At 44.3% G+C, this 25,218-nt stretch overlaps 1 protein-coding gene across 6 annotated transcripts in view; it reads right to left on the bottom strand.

The window, feature by feature from the left end:
* The window catches only part of glsb (glutaminase b), a 122,733-nt gene that overhangs the window by 49,135 nt on the left and 48,380 nt on the right, over positions 1–25,218 (bottom strand). For all 6 annotated transcript variants that reach the window (XM_060930461.1, XM_060930462.1, XM_060930463.1 and 3 more), the window contains exons 4-7: positions 17,953–18,082; positions 17,785–17,864; positions 9,904–10,067; positions 6,116–6,174 (exon numbers count right to left, since the gene is read on the bottom strand). In XM_060930461.1, the coding sequence (XP_060786444.1) occupies positions 6,116–6,174; positions 9,904–10,067; positions 17,785–17,864; positions 17,953–18,082 (433 nt within the window). The remainder of the gene's footprint in view (positions 1–6,115; positions 6,175–9,903; positions 10,068–17,784; positions 17,865–17,952; positions 18,083–25,218) is intronic.

Consider the following 25,218-nt stretch of genomic DNA (forward strand, 5'->3'; position numbering starts at 1 on the left):
ACAGGTATCGACGGTTGGGATGTTTGTGGGAGAGTCGTCCCAGGGAAATAACAGTGACTGGTATCCAAACATATACTGGAATGGGGTGAGCTGTATGGCTGAGTGTTTGAGGGAGTTCTGGGTGTATTCGGCCCATGGGAGAATCTGGGCCCAATCCTTAGGCTTTTCAAGACAGAATACCTTTAAAAAGCCTCGTATTTCCTGGTTTGCTCTTTCCACTTGGACACTGGATTGGTGGTGGTAGCCAGAGGTTAGGTTTACTGCTACCCCCAGCTTGTCCATGAACTTTGACCATAATCTGGATGTAAATTGTGGGCCCCTATCACTCACTATGTCTTCCAGGATACCAAAGTACTGGAAGATGTGTGTGAACATTAATTCTGCTGTTTCAAATACTGTGGGTAAAGCCGGCCAACGGAATGAGGTGGAGGATTTTGGAGAATTGTTCAATGATTACCATGATTATTGTGTAACCCTGTGAATTGGGCAGATTGGTGATGAAATATACGGCAATGTGAGACCAAGAGCATTGAGGGTAGTGGCATGAGCTTGCCTGCTGGCATAGACTGGGGTATCTTGGCATGGGTGCATGTGGCACAGGAAGAAATGAATTAATTGATTTCTGAGAGCGTGTTCTCCCACCAGTATTTTATCTTGAGTAATTGATATGTGTGATGGTTGTTGGGATGTCCTGTGGCTAGTGATGAGCATGCCCAAGTGATGAGGCAGCCCTGAAGTTACTGAGGAACAAAAGTTAAACCAGGGGGACATGTTTTGGGGATGTTGCGGGGTTGTGCTTGAGCCAGTTCTTTGTTAAACTCCCAAATGAGGGCATTAATAAAACACTGGGGGGGGAGGGGTGCAATAGGTGTGGATTCTTGGTTGGAGGAAGTGGAGGAATGAATTCTTGAAAGGGCATGAGTCTTAGTATTCCTGGATCCAGGTCGGTAGGAGATAGAGAACTGAAAGCGAGTAAAGAATAGGGCCAAACGCACCTGATGAGGATTCAGTCTCTGGGCTGATTTCAGATATTCTAGGTTCTTGTGATCTGTGAGTGACAAAGAGGTGTATGGCTCCCTTGAGCCAGTATCTCCATTCCTCCAGGGCTAGTTTGATGGCCAAGAGCTCCGTTATCGATGTTGTAATTTTGTTCTGCTGGGGTAAGTTTTCTAAAGAAATAATGCCACAGGATGCACTTTGGGTCTTTCTCTGAAGCACTGAGACAATAGACTGCCTACTCCTGAGTTTGAAGAGTCTACCTCTATAGTAAATGGTTTTGCAGGGTCTGGTTGCTTGAGAATGGGTGCGGTGGTGAAGGCTGACTTGAGCTGGGCGAAGGCATCCTCTGCCCCTTGGTTCCATCGGAGCCACTTGGGTCCCTTTTTGAATAATGTAAAGAGGGGAGTGGCCATGGTGCTAAAGCCCCGGATGAACCTCTGATAAAAGTTGGCAAAACCCAGGAACCGTTGAAGCTCCTTTACTGTGGTGGGTGTGGGCCATGTTGTGACTGTGGCTACCTTGTCATGCTAACTCTCCTTGCTTTGATCACATAACCCAGGAACAAGATCTGTGAAGCATAGAATTCGCATTTCTATGCCTTCGCATACAAATGGTTGTCAAGGAGCCGGGACAGCACAGTTCTAATGTGTTTCATACGATTTTCCTTGTGTGGGGAGTATATTTAGATGTCATCAACTTAAGCAATGATGTAACAGCCCAGCATGTCTCTAAGAACGTTGCTGATAAAACACTGAAATACAGTGGGTGCACAAGGTAGCCCATATGGCACTACACAGTACTCAAAGTGCCCAGAAATGGCGCTGAATGCTGTCTTCCATTCATCCCCCCCTCACGGATACACATCAGGCTGTAGGCACTCCTTAGGTCCAGTTTCATGAATATACAGGCTGACTGAAGCTGTTCTAGAGCCAACAGTACCAGTGGATATGGATACTTAACAGTGATTTGATTGAGTCCTTGGTAGTCAATGAAGGGCCTAATTCCCCCCCTCTTTACAAAGAAGAATCCTGTAGATGCAGGTGACATGGAAGGTCAAATATAGCCTTGTTGTAGGGCCTCTTGTATGTACTCCTCCAGACCATACTGTTTAGCGAGGGGCAAGGGGTATATGCGACAGCATGGTGGTATGGTGCCTGGGAAGAGGTCTATCACACAATAGTAAGGTCTGTGTGGAGTCAGCCAACTGGCCTTTCTCTTGCTGAAAGCTTCCTTAAGCTCATGGTAGCAGGTAAGGACGTGCTCAGTGCCACCTGGTGCCCGGCTTTCCACAGGGTGATCCAGGGTAGGTGAAGGCAATGCTGTTGACAGGCGGGTGACCAACAGAGGATCTCGCTGCGTTACCAGGAAATGAGAGGGTCATGCAGTTGTAACCAGGGAAACCCCAGAGCAATGGCTTGGCTTTTAGTACGAGTCATGAACAGGGATATGGTTTCTTTATGCAAGGCACCAACCTGAGTCTCCAGGGGTAGTGTATGGGTATTGATGAACCCCTTCCCAATGGGTCCACCATCAGTAGCCTGGAGGCCTATGGGTTGTGGGAGTTCTTGCATGGGCAACTGGAGTCTTTGAACAACCTTGCAGTTGATGAAATTGCCCGCGCCCTCGGAGTCTATCAGAGCGGAACGAGTATGGCAGGACTCAGATTTAAGAACACCCTTAACTTGAGGAATAGGTGTGGTGAAGTAGTTTTGGAACTCACCAGGGAAGTGGTGATGTCGGTTGAGTGCCTCCCACTGTTGTCACGTCTCTGGGGATTGGGAGGTCAGAAAGGGCAGTGAGCCAGGAGGTGACCAGATCCTTCACAGTAGTAACACAGGCCTTCTCTTTGTCTTCCTCTCATTTGGACTGTGGCATGCAAGTGTTGTAAACCTCCATGGGCGTGGGAGGCAGGGTAAGTTGGTTGCTGCCCGGGGAACTCTGTAGGAACTGCCTGTTATGGAAGAGATTGTCCAACCTGATGGCCAGGTCGATAAGAGTTGAGGGTCTGCTGGCCATTATGGCACGCTAAGGATGAGTGGGTCTCAGCCTTGGCGGAACACAGCTTACAGAGTTGGTTATTTCCAGCTGCTCCCTGCAGGGAGAGAGTGGAACTTGAGCGCATATTTGGCCACTCGTCTTTCTCCCTGTTGAATAGTCAGGAGGAGTTTTTCCACCAACCACCACACCCTCGGGCTGATGATCGAACACTCTCATAGCATTTTTCTGGAGAGCAGGTTAATGAATTGAGAGCGCTTTTGCTGTCAGATTGTGCTGTGAAAAAGTGTGAACACTGAAGTAGGAACTCCTTACATTCCAAAACTTCTCAGGAGAATTTATCCGGCCAGGGCACAAGTGTAGATGGGTTGAGAGTGGGTGCGTTCGGAGGGCCTGTGATACAGTAGTGGTGAGTTGGGAGTTATGCTGTCCAAATCACTCAACACCTGCTAATGTTCACTTAACAATTGTCCCTTTGCTGAAAGAGTAGTTTGCTTCGTCTGCGCTGCTGTGTCCATGCTGTGGGCAAAGTATCCTGTCAGGAATGGCAGGCATTTACAGAAGCAGTTGCAGGGGAGAGCAGGTACATCGCAAACTGGTAAACAAAGCCAAATTGAGAGCCAAATTTGTAGTCAGGGGAAGCCAGGGGTCGAGAGATGTGCAGACAGACTATAATAGACTAGACAAATAATCAGAGTCAGAAACAAACGAAACCAGAGTCAGAGTCACAGGAAGTCAACACAAGAAACAACGGCTCAGCAGGGTCAGGTAGTAACACGCTGAGTGATACTTTGCACTGACAGGTTGGAGTTTGAGTCCTTAGGTACTCTAGTTAATGGAGGGCAGGTGCAACGATGATTAGAATTCCACAGAGGGAGGGCAGTGAGGTGTTTGGGAGTTGTAGTCCATGGCGGCCACGTTTGGAGGCAGTTATGAATTCTGGTTGCTAGCACTATGTGTGACACATGCAAATGTAGTAAAGGTGCGGCGCAGACTTGTGTCACTTATCTACGTCGACTCACATAAAATACTTTGTTTTTAAATCAATAAAATAAATCACAATCCCACGTTCCCTTTGAATAGTTTTAAACCAAACTTTGGAGCATCTTTAGTGCGTTTAGGAACAGCATTTTCTTTCATAATTTGTAATTCTTCCTCACTTATGGTGACGAAGCGATTGGCTGCCATTTTGCTGAGTCGCTCGAGGTGATTATTGAGAAATAGTCCATATTTCTTGACCAATCAGTACGCACGATTTTCTATAATCACCTGTGTATTTATACTAAATCTAAATCTCCCTCATCTGTCCATTTCACCTGCAGTCTGAGTTACTCTCTGTATCAGCAGTGTACAGGTCACATCACAACACTGCACACGTACCTGTACGTTCCTCTGACTACCTCAAACATAATCCTCTGACTTACCTCAATTTTTTCACCACACTGAGTCACATTTTGGGTAAATTATTGACATTTCAAAACACTACAGAATTATTTGATTCTTTATTTGGTTACATTTGCATTTTTGATGTGATTGTCAGGTGTTCACTCAGGTTTGGCTACATACCTTAGATCATAACTGACTGAAGAACAAAATGAACCTGTTTGGTCTTATTGCAGTTAAGGACCAGATAAACAACAAGCCCAGAAACCCAGGGCTCTTTATGTGTGTCTGTGTGACAGTCTGAGAAAGCTCATCACAAACACACACACACACACACACACACACACACACACACACACACACACACACACGGCTAAAGAGAAAAAAAATTTTTTAATGAACTAAGTATATTTCACTAAAAATGTTGATATGAAGACGTTTATTTAACATTTCTGGAAGGAGTCTCCAGTGTCAGAGTTTCAGCAGAGCTGTAACTTTACATTATCATCTTATTAAATTAATTAATTTGTTTATTATTAACTTGAAGATTAATTCATAATTTGCATAATTTTATTCTTACACTATACTGTTCTGCCAGGAGAAATGATTTATAATAAATCTTGTTTAAAATAAATGTATGGTTTTCTGAAAGTTACTCGGCTATGATTTTGACACCATTATACATAATCTTATTTATTTATTTATTTATTGTGGTAATTTTAACTAGTGGAACTCAGACACCTTATCCAACTTATTATTATTATTATTATTATTATTATTATTTAATTAGCCTGCTTTAATCAGTGTTTAATCTCAATATTAAACCTTAATACCAAGAATGTATTTTTTCTAGGTTTATAAATAATGTTGATTTTACATTGACATTAAATTTGAAATAAAAAATGTCCTCATAGTCAAATGAGCAAAATATTACTGTGTACACTATAATAGTGGAATATATGGATTTTAGCAATACAACAGATCAGTGCTGGGACTGTGATTAATTGTACAGTTAATTATCAACAAATATTAGCACTTATGGTCAGGTCACCCAAAACACACACACACACACACACACACACACACACACACACACACACACACACACACACTGTGAGAAGCATGATAGTTTATTCTGTTTCCTTCTTCAGTAGTTAGCAGTGATGAGAGTAGTCAATGATTTTATATATATATATAGATAGATAGTGTGTGTGTGTGTGTGTGTGTGTGTGTGTGTGTGTGTGTGTGTGCGCGCGTACACTGAAGCTGCACACTTTGTAATCCAGAGTAATAAATCAGTGGAATCAGAGAGATGGAGAAATGCAAGAGCAACAGGAAGTTCAAATGAATTTCACTTAAGAATTCATTACACACAAAAAAACAGCGTACTGAATGGTGTCATTATTCTTATTATTCATTTATGGGAATGGACAATGTTATCGTCTGAGGTGGACAGTTTACGATGAAAAGCACACACTTATGTTTAATAACGTATACTTCTGTGTTTTAGCCCTCCAGGGTCTCCAAAACACTCACATAAATCCTCCAGAGATATTCTGGGATGTTATTAAATCACTACAATGATTAACAAGCTAGCATCTAATACCCAAGTCCACTCAGTAAACATGGAGATGTGGATCTTCTGGAACCTCAGCACATTTGTGAGTACAGTTAGGACGAGTGATTTAACAATCCAGCACAACACACAGCTCGAGGCAGAGACCAGGTGTACACTTACCTTTATCAGAGAGGTACACACAATCGCACCGGCGTTCACCATCGGGTTATGGGGTTTATCTGTGGACAAATAACATTATCTGTTAACACTGCAAACATTAGACAACAGCACTGTGAATTCTGCATTCTGATTGGTCAGGAGGTGTCAAATCATTTTCTAGACCAGCAGCACAGGATTATATCAATATAACCCCAGTTCCAAAAAAGTTGGGACACTGTGTAAAGCATAAATAAAAACAGAATGTGAAGATTTGCAAATCATGGAAACTCGATATTTCAATGAAAATAGAACAAAGACAACATGTCACATGTTGAAACAGAAATCTGATTTTTTGAAAAAAAAATTTCTCCTCATTTTGAATTCGATGTCAGCAACACATTTCAGAAAAGTTGGGACGGGGCGTGTTTACCACTGTGTTGCATCACCTCTACTTTTAGCAACACTCTGTAAACGTTTGGGAACTGACGAGACCAGCTGCTGTAGTTTTGAAAGAGAAATGTTGCCCCATTCTTACCTGATATACAATTTCAGCTGATCAACAGTTCAGCGTCTCCTTTGTTGTATTTTGTGCTTCATAATGCACTAAATGTTTTAAAAGGGAGACGGGTCTGGACTGCAGCAGGCCAGTTTAGCACCCGGACTCTTTTACTACAGAGCCATGCAGTTGTAATATGTGCAGAAAATTGTTTGTCGTTGTCTTGCTGAAAGAAGGAAGGTCTTCCCTGAAAAAGATTTAGTCTGGATGGCAGCATATTGCTCTGAAACGTGTTTATATCATTCAGCATTAATGATGCCTTCCCAGATGTACAAGCTACCCATGTCATGTGCACTAACGCCCCCTCATACCATCACAGACGCTGAATGCTTTTGAGCTGTGCACTGATAACAAGCCAGATGGTCCCTCTCCTCTTTAGCCTGGAGGACATGGGGTCCATGATTTCTAAAAAGAATTTATACTTTTGATTCATTAGGCAGTTTTCCACTTCACCTCAGTCCATTGTAAAAGAGCTCGGGCCCAGAGAAGGGGGCGGGGTTTCTGGATATTGTTAATATCTGGTTTTAACTTGCGTTTGTGGATGCAGTAATGAAGTGTTTTCACAGACGATGGTTTTCTGAAGTGTTCCTGAGCCCATACAGTGATTTCCACTACAGACACGTGTCTGCTTTTAATGCAGTGTCTCCTGAGGGCCTGAAGATCACAGGCATCCAGTGTCAGTTTTCAGCCTTGTCTCTCGCATACAGAGATTTCTCCAGATTCTCTCAATCTTTTAATGATATTATGGACCAGAGATGATGTGATCCACAAATTCTGTACAGTTATACATTGAGGAACGTTATTCTTAAATTGTTGCACTGTTTGCCCACGCAGTCTTTCACAGAGCGGTGAACCCCGCCCCATCTTTACTTCTGAGAGACTCCGCCTCTCTGGGATGCTCTTTTTATACACAATCATCTTACTGACCTGTTAACAATTAAACTAATTAGGTTTTTTTTTTTTTAGCATTACACAACTTTTTCAGGCTTTTGTTGCCCCGTCCCAACTTTTCTGAAACATGTTACTGGCATCAAATTCAAAATGAGCAGAAATTTTTCAAAAAACAATACAATTTCTCATTTTAAACATGTGATATGTTGTCTTTGTACTATTTTCAATGAAATATCGGGTTTCCATGATTTGCAAATTATCACATTCTGTTTTTATTTTACACAGCATCTCGAGTTTATGGAACTGGGGTTGTACGTAACACATCTCCAATATAACGTCTTGTATAACGTCTCACACTGTATATAAAATGTCTTCTATATAACATATCACATGTTCACAACAGGAGAGAACATGTCTGCTATGTAAAATGTGTTCTATAACACATCTCATACTCGACATAACCTCAGTGTGTCCTCCGTTAGTCTATCCTTGAACAGGGAGAAATATAGTTCGCTAAACTACAAACTACTCTCTGAAAACAAACAGCCCACACCCGTCTCTCCTGATCAAAAAGAAATCTGTGAATCTACATGATAAAGAACCAGGACACAAGCTCCGCCCCCTTTTCTGTAGTCTTCCAACCCAAGTGTGTTTAAAGCACATTTGCAGTCTCCTGCTCAGAAAAGGAAGAATAACTCCGAATTCTTCAGACATTGCATCACTTCCTGTCATGTGTGTTGTCCCACAGAGACGATGTGGATGTTTCCTCTTCAACACTTTAAATCCGATTAAATACCACTCAAAGCGCGCTAACCTGACCCCGGCTGACCTTATGGATCATTCTAGAAAAGACAGCATGATGCAGCAGGAAGTAGAGCATCAGTACTCGGTGATTTGTTGCACAGCTATTTCCGTCCGGTGCAGATTTCCCCCACACCCTTGTGTTCGTGAACGCACTGTGGCATTATTATCTGCGCACCGTTAAACTTTCATGGTGTTGCCATGGCAACGTGAGGATGACATCCCAGAGTGGCTTAAATCCGTATCAGACCATCTTTCAGGAACAAACAACATGACTCACTCTTCCGAAGATAAAAACATTCCAGCGGTATTGTGTGCAGAGGATTGTGGGTAATCTGGCAGGAGAAAGAAGCTGAGACGGAAGAGTAACAAACGGAGACTTCACATGCTGTTTCCAGAAGTAATGGACAAGTGTGCCAAGATCTAGCTTCATTTTCTATTCTGATATTTGATGAAAAATGATTTTTTTTTTCCCCCCCACTATGAACACTCACTCCATGGAACACAACGCAGTGACGTTATTATATTTCAGCTACAAACGGAGTAACTGTCTCTGGGACCAGAGAACAAAAACACATGCGGATAACTTTAGCTGGAATATTACTAACAAAATATTTTCAATTTAACATCCTGTAAAAATCTTTGAGGAAATCGAGCGGAGACGAGAGATTAATACACTCATGTCAGAAGGGGGAAAGGGGCGGAGCTTCCAGTGCGTCTGTTAATATCATAAGAGGTGTTCACACGGCACGTATTTGCATCGATGCTGCACCGATGTATTTTGTTGCGATATATCTTACACCGGTGTAAATTTTGTGGAGCGTTCACACGTCACAAACCTGCTTACCAGAGAGAAGCGTGTTAGCACCGGTGCAGCCCCACTTGCGTTCACACGGCAGTTTTTGCGACCGTGCTATACGATAGTAATAATGCGGAAATGAAATATGCGCATGCGTGAAAATGTACTTCCTTTTCCCGGTTGTCATGGCATCACCAAGCGCTGGGAAAACAACGTGGATGAAGACACCAGTGTTGCCAGATACTGCTGACGTTTTCCAGCCCAAAATATGTTCAAATCCGCCAAAATGCACTTAAAACCGCCCAATCTGGCAACACTGGAAGACACGCAGTTCTGTTGTTGTTGATATTCGCCATTTTGGAAGCGCAAAATACCAGGATGCAAATTATGCAATGCCTGTATGTAATCAGCTCTCCTCATGCGTAGCGAGTCTACCCCTGTAGCGTTCAGACGGCCCATTTTATATCGGTGCTGCCCCGCAAACTAGCATTTACTCCGGAGTAAATTTCTTAAACCCCCTCCCGAGCAGGGTTAGATTTGCACCGGTTTAAGCAGCTTTCAGGGGCGACACCGCTATAACTTTGTACCGTGTGAACGCTCTACCGGGGCAGCCCCGGCGCTACACCGGAGTAAAAGTTGCCGTGTGAACACCCCTATAGAGCTAAAACACTCATGCAATGATTTCTGGTTTATTTCTGAGTGAGAACTCAAAACTCGACTGGAGTGTGTTAAAAAGTGGAGCTCTGGAGGAGGAGAACTCACCGTCCTCGTCCAGAAAGAGTTTGTTGAAGCGTAAGCCGCTGGGCTCTTTGCCGATGAAGCTGTGCACGTACTCCGTGCCGTGGTCATGCACCGCGATGGCGTACTTCAGCGGCTTCACGCACGACTGCAGACAGAACGGCACCTTGGTGTCGCCCACAGTATATCTAACACACACACACACACACACACAGAGCGCATGAATAACATTCACCACGAGCCGTTCTATAAAAACACCTCATAGTTTAATATTAACAGTTAAACAGTAAAATAACGGTTATAGTCCATTTTACCATTAAACTCCAAAGTGGTTTATATTTTATTTTATTTTATTTTATTCAGCAGGAAATCTGTGCATATTCAGAGTCGGGTTACACACGCTCTCCAGTCTTCAGACTGTTCTGTATTTAATGTGTTCAGGATGTTGGTTCTTCGGTCACACTTTTAATTTGTTAATTTGAATCGGATTAATAAAATATCACCGATGTTTTTACTCTCCTGTAAAGATCAGATTTTTTGATCATCATCATGAGGAAACTCTGCAGTTAACTTAAAAAATCTGATCTGAATGAAGTTCTTGACCTGAAACATGGCATTAGCCCCGCCCCTTATCCTGACCTTAGACTTTATTCACTGTTAAAACTTTGGAGCCCATGCTAAAAACGTCTAATGTTAGTTCTTTATATTGGGCTCATCCCCCTGCGGTTCTGTAATCAGCCGATCCCTCGACAGCAGCACGACGCATCAAATCCCACAGATACAAATCAGGAGCTTCAGTTAATGTTCACAATGTTCAAACATCAGAACGGGAAACGCTGTGATCTCACAGTGTGACTTTCTCTCACTGTGGTATGGGTGTTGGTTTGATCCAGATGGACTGGTTTGAGTATTTCAGAAGCTGCTGATCTCCTGGGGTTTTCACACACAACAGTCTCTAGAGTTTACACAGAATGGTGCAGAAAACTATAGCTGGACATTTCATTACATTTTCATCGTGATGATGATTTCTGAATGAAATTTAATTATTTCAATTAATGAACCAGTGCACTTAATTCTTTAGCTCATCATCATCTGCAGGGCATTAAATCATGAAATAAACTTTGATTTAGTTCTGAGGAATAAAACGCTCAGGGTTGTGCTGTTAGAGGAAACTAAACAAAGAGCAAGGTGGGGTGATTAAGCTGGTCAGAGTCTCTGATATCACCCTGAAGTTGATTATTTTCCTCCAACAGCGCGTCCTCTTACACCACAGCAACTGGCCAATCACAGCCGCGTGTAACGGGGGGCGGGGTCATTACTCTGAGGACAGTTTGGCCAGGACTCTCTTGCAAAAGAGACATTGCTAATCTAAAAACTTCCAGGATAAAAAAAAGACTTAAGAGAACTTCCCCATATCAGTGATGGTCATTGGTAAATAACACCACGCATAAAATCAGTTTATAATGAGACTTAACGAGTGTGTTAATCTAAACCCGTGAGACAGTCAGCGCTGCTGTTCCACAAAACTAAAGCGTGACAGATGAAGAGTTGAGGAAGGAAATGAGATGGTAAAGGTTTGAGCTGTTTATCACCTGATGACGGAGAGGTTTAGAGCAGTAAGTGGTGAAAGACTGCAGTTGAGTAAATAAACAGCCACTAAAGCTCAGAGATGTGACGACTCCAGCAGCGCTCCTGACACTTTACAGTCCGGTCATTAAACATCACCGACTGAAACAGCGACAGGGTTTCACACACCGCACACACCGCTCACACTACACACACCGCTCACACCGCTCACACCGCACACACCGCTCACACCGCTCACACCGCACACACCGCTCACACCGCACACACCGCTCACACCGCTCACACCGCACACACCGCTCACACCGCACACACCGCTCACACCGCGCACACCGCGCACACCGCGCACACCGCTCACACCGCGCACACCGCTCACACCGCGCACACCGCTCACACCGCGCACACCGCGCACACCGCTCACACCGCGCACACCGCTCACACCGCACACACCGCTCACACCGCGCACACCGCGCACACCGCTCACACCGCGCACACCGCGCACACCGCGCACACCGCTCACACCGCGCACACCGCTCACACCGCACACACCGCTCACACCGCTCACACCGCACACACCGCTCACACCGCTCACACCGCTCACACCGCGCACACCGCTCACACCGCGCACACCGCTCACACCGCGCACACCGCTCACACCGCGCACACCGCGCACACCGCGCACACCGCTCACACCGCTCACACCGCACACACCGCTCACACCGCTCACACCGCTCACACCGCACACACCGCACACACCGCTCACACCGCTCACACCGCACACACCGCTCACACCGCTCACACCGCACACACCGCACACACCGCACACACCGCTCACACCGCTCACACCGCACACACCGCTCACACCGCTCACACCGCACACACCGCACACACCGCACACACCGCACACACCGCTCACACCGCACACACCGCACACACCGCTCACACCGCACACACCGCTCACACCGCACACACCGCTCACACCGCTCACACCGCACACACCGCTCACACCGCACACACCGCTCACACCGCACACACCGCACACACCGCTCACACCGCACACACCGCACACACCGCACACACCGCTCACACCGCTCACACCGCACACACCGCTCACACCGCACACACCGCTCACACCGCACACACCGCACACACCGCTCACACCGCACACACCGCACACACCGCTCACACCGCACACACCGCACACACCGCTCACACCGCACACACCGCTCACACCGCTCACACCGCACACACCGCTCACACCGCACACACCGCACACACCGCACACACCGCTCACACCGCACACACCGCTCACACCGCACACACCGCTCACACCGCTCACACCGCGCACACCGCTCACACCGCTCACACCGCTCACACCGCACACACCGCACACACCGCTCACACCGCACACACCGCACACACCGCTCACACCGCTCACACCGCACACACCGCACACACCGCTCACACCGCTCACACCGCACACACCGCACACACCGCTCACACCGCTCACACCGCACACACCGCACACACCGCTCACACCGCACACACCGCACACACCGCACACACCGCTCACACCGCTCACACCGCACACACCGCACACACCGCTCACACCGCTCACACTGCACACACCGCTCACACCGTTCACACTGCACACACCGCTCACATTCGTATCTAAAAGATCTCATGACTCTTTACCGAATGCAACAGGCATTTTAACACTTAATATTACAGCAAAGACAATTAATTATTCATAACCATAAATCACCATACACAGATATTTATTTCTACAACATATGACATATACAGTGGTGCTTGAAAGTTTGTGAACCCTTTAGAATTTTCTATATTTCTGCATAAATATGACCTAAAACAACATCAGATTTTCACACAAGTCCTAAAAGTAGATAAAGAGAACCCAGTTAAACAAATGAGACTAAAATATTATACTTGGTCATTTATTTATTGAGGAAAATGATCCAATATTACATATCTGTGAGTGGCAAAAGTATGTGAACCTCTAGGATTAGCAGTTAATTTGAAGGTGAAATTAGAGTCAGGTGTTTTCAATCGATGGGATGACAATCAGGTGTGAGTGGGCACCCTGTTTTATTTAAAGAACAGGGATCTATCAAAGTCTGATCTTCACAACACATGTTTGTGGAAGTGTGTCATGGCACGAACAAAGGAGATTTCTGAGGACCTCAGAAAAAGCGTTGTTGATGCTCATCAGGCTGGAAAAGGTTACAAAACCATCTCTAAAGAGTTTGGACTCCACCAATCCATAGTCAGACAGATTGTGTACAAATGGAAGAATTTCAAGACCATTGTTACCCTACCCAGGAGTGGTCGACCAACAAACTTTTTGAACTTTTAGAAGTTTTTGGTTTAAATGAGAAGCGTTATGTTTGGAGAAAGGAAAACACTGCATTCCAGCATAAGAACCTTATCCCATCTGTGAAACATGGTGGTGGTAGTATCATGGTTTGGGCCTGTTTTGCTGCATCTGGGCCAGGACGGCTTGCCATCATTGATGGAACAATGAATTCTGAATTATACCAGCGAATTCTAAAGGAAAATGTCAGGACATCTGTCCATGAACTGAATCTCAAGAGAAGGTGGGTCATGCAGCAAGACAACGACCCTAAGCACACAAGTCGTTCTACCAAAGAATGGTTAAAGAAGAATAAAGTTAATGTTTTGGAATGGCCAAGTCAAAGTCCTGACCTTAATCCAATGGAAATGTTGTGGAAGGACCTGAAGCGAGCAGTTCATGTGAGGAAACCCACCAACATCCCAGAGTTGAAGCTGTTCTGTACGGAGGAACGGGCTAAAATTCCTCCAAGCCGGTGTGCAGGACTGATCAACAGTTACCGCAAACGTTTAGTTGCAGTTATTGCTGCACAAGGGGGTCACACCAGATACTGAACGCAAAGGGTCACATACTTTTGCCACTCACAGATATGTAATATTGGATCATTTTCCTCAATAGATAGATAGATAGATAGATAGATAGATAGATAGATAGATAGATACTTTAATGATGCTTTGCAGGAAATTACAAGTTACAGCAGCATCAACCATACTCAGAATTCATTCATCAACCATACTTAGACAAGAATAAATAAATAATAATAATAATAAAAAGCAGATCTATCGACATAAAGTTCACAAACTTATAGAAATATTAAATTTAAAAATACAGAATTTAAAAATGAGGCTAAAAATAATAATTCTAACCATAAATACAGTAAATAAACTAATAACACTAGAGTAAAAATCTGGGGTATTAAGTGCTGGAATGCTAAAGTGTTGGAGTTTATTGCACATTGAAGAGCCTGATGCCGGCTGGCAAGAAAGACCTTCTATAGCGTTCAGTCTTACATCTTGGTGGGATCAGCCTGCCACTGAAGGTGCTCTTCTGAAACACCTCCAGGGCATGAAGTGGGTGCAAGTCATTATTCACTATTGCGTTCATCTTTCTTAGCATCCTCACTTCAGCCACCTGCTCAACCCAGTCCTGAGGGGCACCAATGGTGGTGCTCGCCTTTTTAATCACTTTATTGACTCTGTTTCTGTCTGATGTGTGAGCACTGACCCCCCAGCACACCACACCAAAAAACAAAGCACTGGCCACCACAGTGTTATCGAAGGTGCACAGCAGTGATTTACAGATATTAAAAGAATGCAACTGTCTTAAAAAATATAGCCTGCTTTGCCCCTTCTTGTAGACTGCCTCTGTGTGGCTGGACCAGTCCAACTTGTTATCCAGCTGTACCCCAAGGTATTTGTAGCTGGGGAGCTGCTCCATCTCAGTTCCTAGTCTGAAGACAGGATCAGGTTTGGGCCTCTTCCTCCTAAACTCAAAGACCATTTCTTTGGTCTTTGAAGTGTTTAGCCTCGGGTGGTTGCGCTTGCTCCAGTCCACAAAATCCCTTATTATGCCCCTGTACTCCCCCTCACAGCCTCCCTTAATGCAGCCCATCCGAAAATCTCTGAAGAAAACAGGTGTTCGAGCTGCATTGAAAGCCAGACGTGTACAGGGTAAACAAAAAGGGTGACAAGACAGTTCCCTGCAGGGCCCCTGTGCTGCACAGGATAGTCTCTGAAACACAGTCTGGGAGCCGCACGACCAAGTATATAAATAAATGACCAAGTATAATATTTTTGTCTCATTTGTTTAACTGGGTTCTCTTTATCTACTTTTAGGACTTGTGTGAAAATCTGATGATGTTTTAGGTCATATTTATGCAGAAATACAGAAAATTCTAAAGGGTTCACAAACTTTCAAGCACCACTGTATGTACATACAGGATATTACTCACTGGTGCGAAGATATGAAGTTTATCTTTGAGCGGTGAATATACATATCACGAGTGAGCGAAGCGAATAAGCTTCATGTCTTCACGCCACTGTGTAATGCTCTTTATATTATATGGACACATCCACAAAAAAATATGCAAATTAATTGAAAGAATTTTAATTCTGAACCAGTTCACCATTTTGACCGCACGCATCTAGTCAGTGGGAAAACACTGGGAGTGATGTCATCGGAGTGAAATATCAGGAATTATTATCCATACAGGAAACTTTTTCAACGGAATAAAAACGTGTTCTATTCCCTTCTAGCGGGTTTCATTCATTTGGTTTGATAGCATGCAATATTGTTAGCATATCGCTTATCCTACGTGTATTACATCACTCTACCCAATGGAGAATGAGCGTTGAATATGGTTTATGATATTGCATGGTTGTCAAGACAACATAACGTCACATATCAGAGCTGATGTGAATATCCACTGAGAGAGTTTTCTGCTGCTCATGTGTAGAAGCATTTCTTTGTTCGCCAGGAAAGATGCGTTGAACACCTGAAAGGCTCCCAAAACTTCATTCGATATTCTTCACGCATATTTACAAGCAGCGGTGAACCGTTACTATTACAGCTGGGACTTGAGCTCAGCTAAAACTTAACTAGACACCAAAAAGCAACACAGCAAAGGATTTTGTAAGGGATTAGCGTCAGGCTGCCAGGTCGCTCCGTTGTCTGTAGCTGTCGATGTTGATTTTAAAAGTAACTCAGTAAATTCCACAGGGAAATGAATCCTTAAGTCTGAGTGAAAAATACTATAACGAGCGTGCAGCGTGGAAGAAGAGTCTGGAGTCAGAAATCTGAGTCTCTCGGTCGTTAGCCTGTGCCACTTGCTCTCGATAGCACTGGCTTGACCGCTTTATTAGCATTCGCTAACACTACTGATGAACGCTACACCGGCTGGAAGGTGACTTCACTGCTGCACTGACGGCACCGACTCATGGTTAAGCTCATGTTGGCCTTCAATAATGCTGATATGAAGAGACTGTTTATGTATAATAATAATAATAATAATAATAATACCTGGCTTTTTTTCGTGGTCTATCAGATATATTCCATTCAGCTACTCATCTTCGACTCGTTCAGTATTATGCTCGCTGAATGGAATATATCTGATAGACCACTCAACACCAAGCAATATTATTTAAATATGTCGCTCAGATCCGTGATGGATTTCGTATGAAAAATGCGAGTTTTTCAACACGAGAAGATAAACTTCATATCTTCAAGCCAACGTGTGATTTTCTTTTTATTATATCGACACAGTCACAAACAAAAAGTCCCCAAATTTATCAAAATGATTCATCAATTTCCTCACGAGTGACAGATAAAGATTTATGTCATGGTTTTGGTTCTCCATGTCCCAGATGGAGCTCGGATGAAAAATCAGAGTGGCGTATCTCCCACTAAAACACTCGTGTCTCTGTAATAAATCACGATATAGCCTGTTTCACAATCAGGGAAAATATTTCAGGTCCACAATAATCCAAAAATCAAACCCCAGATTTTTGTGTTTCTCTGCTACCAAAACGACCTTTTGAAATAATAAATATCATATAACGCATTTAAATTATTTATTAAGTGCTTAACTTTTAATAAATGAAATATTTCTGTTTCTTGTCTTTGATATTTGGTCTGATTTCAGACTGTAGTGGAGTTATATGAACATATAACATGTGTTTACAGATTTGGGTGAATAATAAGCAGCTTCCTGTTCGCTATGTCTCTGCACTACACAGGGTATAACATCAGGTGCTGGAGCCCATAAGACCCTGATGGGTGCCTTTAGGAAACTCCTCCCATGTAATCTCACCTTTAGGACACACACTTTATCCATTATTTGTATTTAATTAAAAAGACTGAGCACCACACAGGCCACTTGGACAAATAAATAGCAGTAGGGCATGTTTTGTGTGTTCAGAGGTGTAAGTGTGTGCTTGTAAGCGAGCTCTCACCTCTGTCCGTCCACCGTGCACAAAGCCACGCCCCACAGATCAGGGCTGAACTTGGCCAGTTGAGGAATGTAGTCAGCCACCTGAGACAGAAACACAGAATGAGATTCCACACTGCATGTGTAAACAGCAGAGAAGATAGAGGGGGAATGGGCGTGGTACGTCTCGTACCTGACCTCCGGACAGGGTTCTGGCAGTCTCATAAAGCTCATCTATGTGGGAGGAGAAAGCCATGAAATCAGGGATGACAAACTTCTTGCGGAAAGCTTGGGTCAGGAGCACGATGTTGCTCTGGACACATCTGACGAAGGAAAAAGGAAACACAGCAGGAGGGTGATGAGACACGACTGCGGGATACAACTCAAAACACCACGCATACAACACATGATCTGTCCTGTCCATCATTTATATTCTTCTTGCAGCAGAAGCCACAAAATATAATGAAGAATTATAATGCAAACGAAAGTACTGTGAGGAAATCTACTGGCCCGAGAGTCCGACAAAAGGTTACACTCCCGGACCATCCGCTGTTCATCCCTTCTCTTGGGCATCTGTTGTGAAGAAGTTCACACCAGCTGGGGATGACATCCCTGTCCTGGTCCCAAACTACTGTCCCTGTCTTCTTTAAAAGGATACCATTCCCAGCATGATCCATGATAGAAGGATCAGGTACTCAGTAAGCTATCTTTCTCTCGGAGTGGTCATACCATTAAATCTCATCCACATTCCCTGTTGGTATATGTCCTCTCAACTGCCTCATGCTCAATGTAAAGATGGTTTGTTAAATGATTATCCTGTCTCCTGTCCTCCTTACATACCCAAGTCAGTGTCTGCTGCCTCTATGAGCTCCATTCCGGTTGTCCTTCCCAAATTAACTGCCCACCTGATTCTACTGCATTCTGCCTCAATAACCCATATGCATTTAACACCAGAAAAGGATCAGAATTGATTCAGCTGAACATTAGAAGCCTACTCCAGCAACAGAACCCTACAAGCTTTAATGGGACAAAACTCAATGAAACGGCAGAAAATAATGCACTCTACATTCTAAATACCTAACCCAGAACTGCAGAGCATATCCTATGCAAAGCCAGCCATTCAACTCTGACCATCGAATTGTAGCCATGGATGCCAATTTCCCGACAAAGAAAATGGTGAAGATCTTTCACAAAAAGCCCCTCCCCCCCCACAGTGCATCCTGACCTCCGTCGGCTTAGAGATGACCCTTCCATCCAAGAATTATATAGTGCTAAGCTTGATTCCCTGCTATCAACTGAGTCAAGTGCATCACAGACTGTCAATGAAGTCGAGGAACTGGTGACAAATGCCATACAACAGGCCACAATGGAGACAATCCTTCAAGACTTAATGATGAAATCAGAAAACCATGAACAAATGAGGACTATCAAGAACTTTTAAAGGAGAAAGACCCTGTAGCGAAAAAGGCATTAGCCTATGTCAGAAAGCTCCGCACAAAGCTGAAAAATGCTTACTTTTGATCCAAAGCAGACCAACTGAACTTTGGAAGTGAACAGCGTGACACAGAAGAGGAGGAGTTCAGATTAATGAAGATACACATGTCTTTGTCACGCATTAACAGGCCATTGATTTCACCAAGAAAACTGGAAGAGCATTTCTCAAAACACTTTTCTGCACGCCCGTATATACCACAACCTGAATCAGAACACCCCAAGAACTACCCATATCTACTACCACCAGACGATCTACCTAGTATTGACACATCCACTCCCAGTCACGTTGAAGTTGTAGATAGCATGAGAAGACTGAAGAATGGTAGCTATCAAGGCACAGATAAAGTGTTCTCAGAACAGCTTAAATATTCAAGATCAGAATGTCTGATAAAGTATATCACACTGCTAGTAGGTATGATATGGTCCTGTCTGCAGATCCCTACCAACTGGCTGGTGGCATCCACAACCTACTTGCACAAGAGAGGGCTGAAATCGCTTACTGAAAACTATAGAGATCTAAGTATAATTGGTATAATAATGCCCTAAGTATAATAGGGCAGTGGCTAGACGTAGCTTGGAGCCAGTCTAGAATGGAGAGGTAAAGCGCCTCCTTCCCTCCACTAGCCTGGGTGGACACCATGGGCAGGTGTTAGCACACCCGTCGCCTCCCTTGGCCAGGAACTGATGCCAAGGGCCTTGCTATGCCAAGTGCAAATAGCCCCACTGCCTTGTGGGCAGCTAGGGATAGCCAAAGGCTAAGGGAGTCAACCCTGACAGAAATCCGGAGTGGAGCCCTGTAGCCAGCATGGTGGTAATCCAGTTGCTGGCAACTCCTACAGTCAAACTGGTCCCGAACGTACTGGCTACGCCTTTCCTTCAGACTCTACCAGTAAGATCGAGAGGGGGATTCTGGGACATGGGCAAACCAGTTCCTCCACATATACCGCCCAGGCCAGCGCATCCTGGAGAGGCAACTTCAGTGTGTCGTATGGCTCTGCCTGGCACGGAAACAAACCGGGGAGTGGCAGTTACCGGTTCTAAGTCATGGCTTGATTGGCGTAGAGCCTGATGCCAGGGGTCACTCTCGACAGTAGGAGAGGCTTTTTAGCCCCATTGGACATCTACCGCCTGCTTAAAGCTGGGCAGCCCCCAGCCAATAAGGTGTTGTCCCACCACGGTCCATCTGTCTTGCTGAGGTGAGCAAGACTCAAGTTTGGAAACAGACTGACAACTGGACTGCAACTCTCACTTAAGAATTCTAGACGCACAAAAAGAAGGCCAGCTCTCAATCTTGGGAGCTGGAATGTCCGAACGATGCTTACTGGTCTGACCAAGGACATTCGCAACACTGATTGACTTCGCAAGACAGCTGTCATCAGCAGAGAACTGGATAGACTTAATGTCGATATCGCTGCTTTACAGGAAAGTCACCTAGCAGGTTCTGGAAGCCTAAAGGAAAAAAAGAGTTCATGTTTTTCTGGCAAGGGAAAGATGAAAATAAGCCCAGAGAGCATGGAGTCAGATTTGCGATCAGCAATAAGCTAATCCAGATGGTGGAGCCAGGTCCAATCAACTCAGAACGAATCATGCACATGAGACTAAACACTCAATCAGGCATAACTGCATAACTAACCTGTTATCTGCCTATGTTCCAACTCTGACCTCCAGCTCTGATGCTAAAGACGCCTTCTACAGCCAACTCAACAATGCTATCAAGCGAATCCCAAAGAACGAAGCATTGATCCTTCTTGGTGACTTTAACGCAAGAGTGGGCGATGACCAAGGTTCTTGGACCATCTGCCTTGGACACTTCAGAGTTGGAAAATGCAACGAAAACCTCCAAAGACTGCTGGAACTTTGCACTCATCATCACCTCTGCATTACAAACACTTTCTTTGCCATGAAGATGCATCACAGGTTCTCATGGATGCACCCTAGATCAAAACGCTGGCATCAACTGGACCTTATCATCCCTCATGGAGAGCACCTTAACAACTTTCGGATCACGAAAGCATATCACAGTGCTGATTGTGACACTGATCACTCCCTTGTCTGCCCCAAGGTCCAGACTCACCCTAAGAAACTGCACCATGCTAAGCATCCTGTCAAATCTCGCATCAATACCGCTGCCACCATCATTCCTGAGAACGTCTCACGCTCCAACAACATCCTAAGCGATAAACTCAAGACTGTCAAGAGCTCAATATTAAAGACCACTGGGAACATGTCAGGGACACAACCCATGCTGCAGCACTACAGGCTTTCGGTACAGAAAAAAAAAAAACAACTAAAAGCCAAGACTGATTTGACACAAAAATATAGCGATCCTCCTACCTCTAATCGAAGAAAAGAGAAATGCACTGCAGAACTACCAGAGAAACCTTTCATTAAGTACTCTGGAAGCACTTCGCAGGGCCAGGAGCCACACAAAGGAAGAATGTAAGACCTGTGCTAACAACTACTGGATGAGTCTGCACCAAGATTCAGTCAGCTGCAGATACTGGGAACATCAGGGTTATGTTAGAGGGCATCAGGAAGGCTATAGGGCCTATACAGCGCCTCTTTAAAGTCATCCACTGGGGAGATCATCAGCGACAAATCCAAGCAGATGGAAAATTGGGCGGAGTACTTTTCCGAGCTCTATGGCCACGTGAACCTCGTTTCAGCTTCTGCTTTAGACCAGATTGATATGCTCCCTATGCTGCTCGAGTTGGACGATGTCCTCACCAAATAAGAGCTCTCCAAGGCCATCAGTGACATATCATCTGGCAAGGCTCCGGGACTAGACGACATTCCGGCCGAGGTATTCAAGTGCCGCGGGAGCAGGCTACTTGACGTTCTTCATCCCTTGCTCTGCCAGGAACAACAACAGCCACTCTTTATTACATTCATTGATCTGACTAAGGCATTTGACTTAGACAGATATCTCAAAGAAGACAAGAGCCCCAGTCTTTATAGCCTTTATCAACCTTAAGGCTGTGTATGACTGGATTCCTTGAGATGCTTTGTTCTGATGCCTTGACATGCATCTCAGATGCCCACACTTTTCTATACGGTGTGCTCTGTATACAGGCACAAAGGCCTCTATTAGAGGAACTACCAGCTTCTTTGAGACCCTGGTGGGATGTTGTCAAGGCACCCTGAAATCCCCATCCATATTCAACATCTACATGGACTTTGTGATAAGGGTAGCCTGAAATGAGATACTGGAAAAGTTCCCTGAGTGTGGTTTCAAACTGAAGTATTGCATCCCCATGGACACTCTTTCAATATGTGATTTCTGCTATCGACAACATCAAGTATATAGCACACATGTGCCATCTTCATAACAGTGTGGTTCAGAAACAAGTGCTCTTCAAATCAATGGGCTTCAGCCAAGTTATGGAATAGGGTGGAGAGACAGTTTGGCATGGATACCATGCAAGCAAGATGTATGATGCTGGAGAGATCTGAGTTTAGTGAACTGTTGGACCACAGATTCCAGCAGGAGCACCCCAAGGCCAACAGTGTGCCAAGTGGGAAAAAATGATGATGATGATGATGATGATGATGAAAAACTCAAAATCACATGACTATATTAGTTTCTCAAACAGACCGTGATATTGTGGCTCCTTCAGAAACATGGCTTAAGATAAGTGTTAATGATTCCCAGGTTGCTTTAAATGATTATAATCCTTTTAGAATCGACAGGATTGGAAGACGGGGTAGCTATTCATAAATCCTGCTTGTAATCTTCATGCTATTACTGTGCCTAAAAGGTTTTGAATTCATTACCTTAAAAGGTAAATTGTGGGTCCAATAATTCCATCGTAGTCATTGGGATTTATAGACCTCCTTCAACTGGTGCTCGGTCTATAAATTATCTGACAGAGTTACTCTCTCGATACGCTAATTCGGAAGTGATGTGGGGAAATTGCAACATTGCTGATTAATGCTCCTGACTATTTAAAGGAGGTTTCATCTAGTCTCAATTGAGCTCAATTAATCCTACAAGGTCCAATCTAAAGGACCTCTCAAGATCTGCTCCAACGGATTTGATTTTTTCTAAAAGGAGTAACAAAATAATTTCAAGTGGTATTATTGAATTAGGATTCAGAGATCATTGTGCTATTGCATGTGTTAGGAATACACACCTAAAGAGAACCTGCTCGTGTCTTATAGTTCAGAGAAATGTAAGAAATTTTAATGAATAAGATTTTCTAAACGACCTCTAGGACAGTGATATTCATCTTACATCTGGAATTCCTGATGCTGAATTCACCTTGAATTCTTTTCTGTGGTAAACATACATGCACCATTTAAAAAGCTCAAAGCGAAAAACAGATCTAATCTATGTGTTTCCCCTGACCTTTCAACATTATTCTGGTCAAGGAATAAACCTTGGTCCAAAGAGGCACCACACTGGGCTTTATGTAGAAAGATTAGAAATAAACGCACGGCACTTGTGAGAAAAGCTAAATGGGACTAAACGGGATGTGCGAGGCAGGAGTTGCCCAGCGAGTCTTGATCAGTATATATTTGAAAATGAGTGCAGTTTCACAGACTTCCCTTCAAGGGCAGGGCCTATAATTTTATTTTAAAAGATTTCATTACGGCGGCACGGTGGTGTAGTGGTTAGCGCTGTCGCCTCACAGCAAGAAGGTCCGGGTTCGAGCCCCGTGGCCGGCGAGGGCCTTTCTGTGTGGAGTTTGCATGTTCTCCCCGTGTCCGCGTGGGTTTCCTCCGGGTGCTCCGGTTTCCCCCACAGTCCAAAGACATGCAGGTTAGGTTAACTGGTGACTCTAAATTGAGCGTAGGTGTGAATGTGAGTGTGAATGGTTGTCTGTGTCTATGTGTCGCCCTGTGATGACCTGGCGACTTGTCCAGGGTGAACCCCGCCTTTCACCCGTAGTCAGCTGGGATAGGCTCCGGCTTGCCTGCGACCCTGTAGAACAGGATAAAGCGGCTACAGATAATGAGATGAGATGAGATTTCATGATGTAGAGAAGTACCAAATGGGCAAGACTGTCAGCATCAGCTTTGCAAGGTTCAGAATGATTTGAACCAGCAGATGGCGTTTTGGGCCATTTTCAACCCCTAAAAATATGGTGATTTATAAGCACGCCTCTGCTTCCACTCTTAAGTCCTTGGATGCCGTTTGTCATTCTGCCCTGAGGTTTATTACTCGTGATGTGTATGGTATTCATGATTGCATCTTATATGAAAAAGTCAGGTGGCCTTGTCTACCTGTAGAACATGATGGGGATATGTTTTTGTTCATCTATAAGGCCCTTGTTGGGAAGCTGCCATCATTTAATTTATCCGACCACCTGGAACTTTTTATAATGCACCCTTTAAAATGAATTCGTTGGCAACCGTTGGTTGTTTTGAGTCCATGATCGCCATCATTTAGTTTCTGTTTGTGCCTGTTTTAATTGATATATCTTGTATCCTTGATTAACTGTATTTGTATATTTGCTTTATTGGATTGTTTTACAATGTGTGTCTTTATTATTTGTATCCTTTTAAGAGGGCTACCCCTCGATGATTTTTTTTGAGGTTAAATAAATTATATCGTGAGTGAGTTAATCATGAGGAACTGTATTCTAAAGAAATATTATGAGAAATAATAAGCATATTTGGACCAAACAGTTCTCGGGCCTCACTGAGAGGAACTACCCACTGGGGAGCTCGCCCAAGAACTACACATCTACAAGGGCTTTGTTTTGTTTGCGTTTGCACCGCCAGTAGGAACGCTGAAGTGATGCAAGTCAGCTTGCTTACGTGACGTTAGTAGGAAACACTGGCAAGGATTTTTATATTTTGCGTCGATGCATCAAAATTGCGCTGTATTTCATCCATCACATATGCACTCAATAAAACCTGGGCTTCACTGTTGGTCCATTTGTTCACGATTTTTTTCCCATTTAACACTAATATTAAGAGCTGTTGTTTACACGGATAACGTTTTACATGGATTTTTAAA

This window comes from Neoarius graeffei, chromosome 9 (assembly GCF_027579695.1).
Source record: "Neoarius graeffei isolate fNeoGra1 chromosome 9, fNeoGra1.pri, whole genome shotgun sequence".
In the NCBI taxonomy this organism is placed as follows: domain Eukaryota; kingdom Metazoa; phylum Chordata; class Actinopteri; order Siluriformes; family Ariidae; genus Neoarius; species Neoarius graeffei.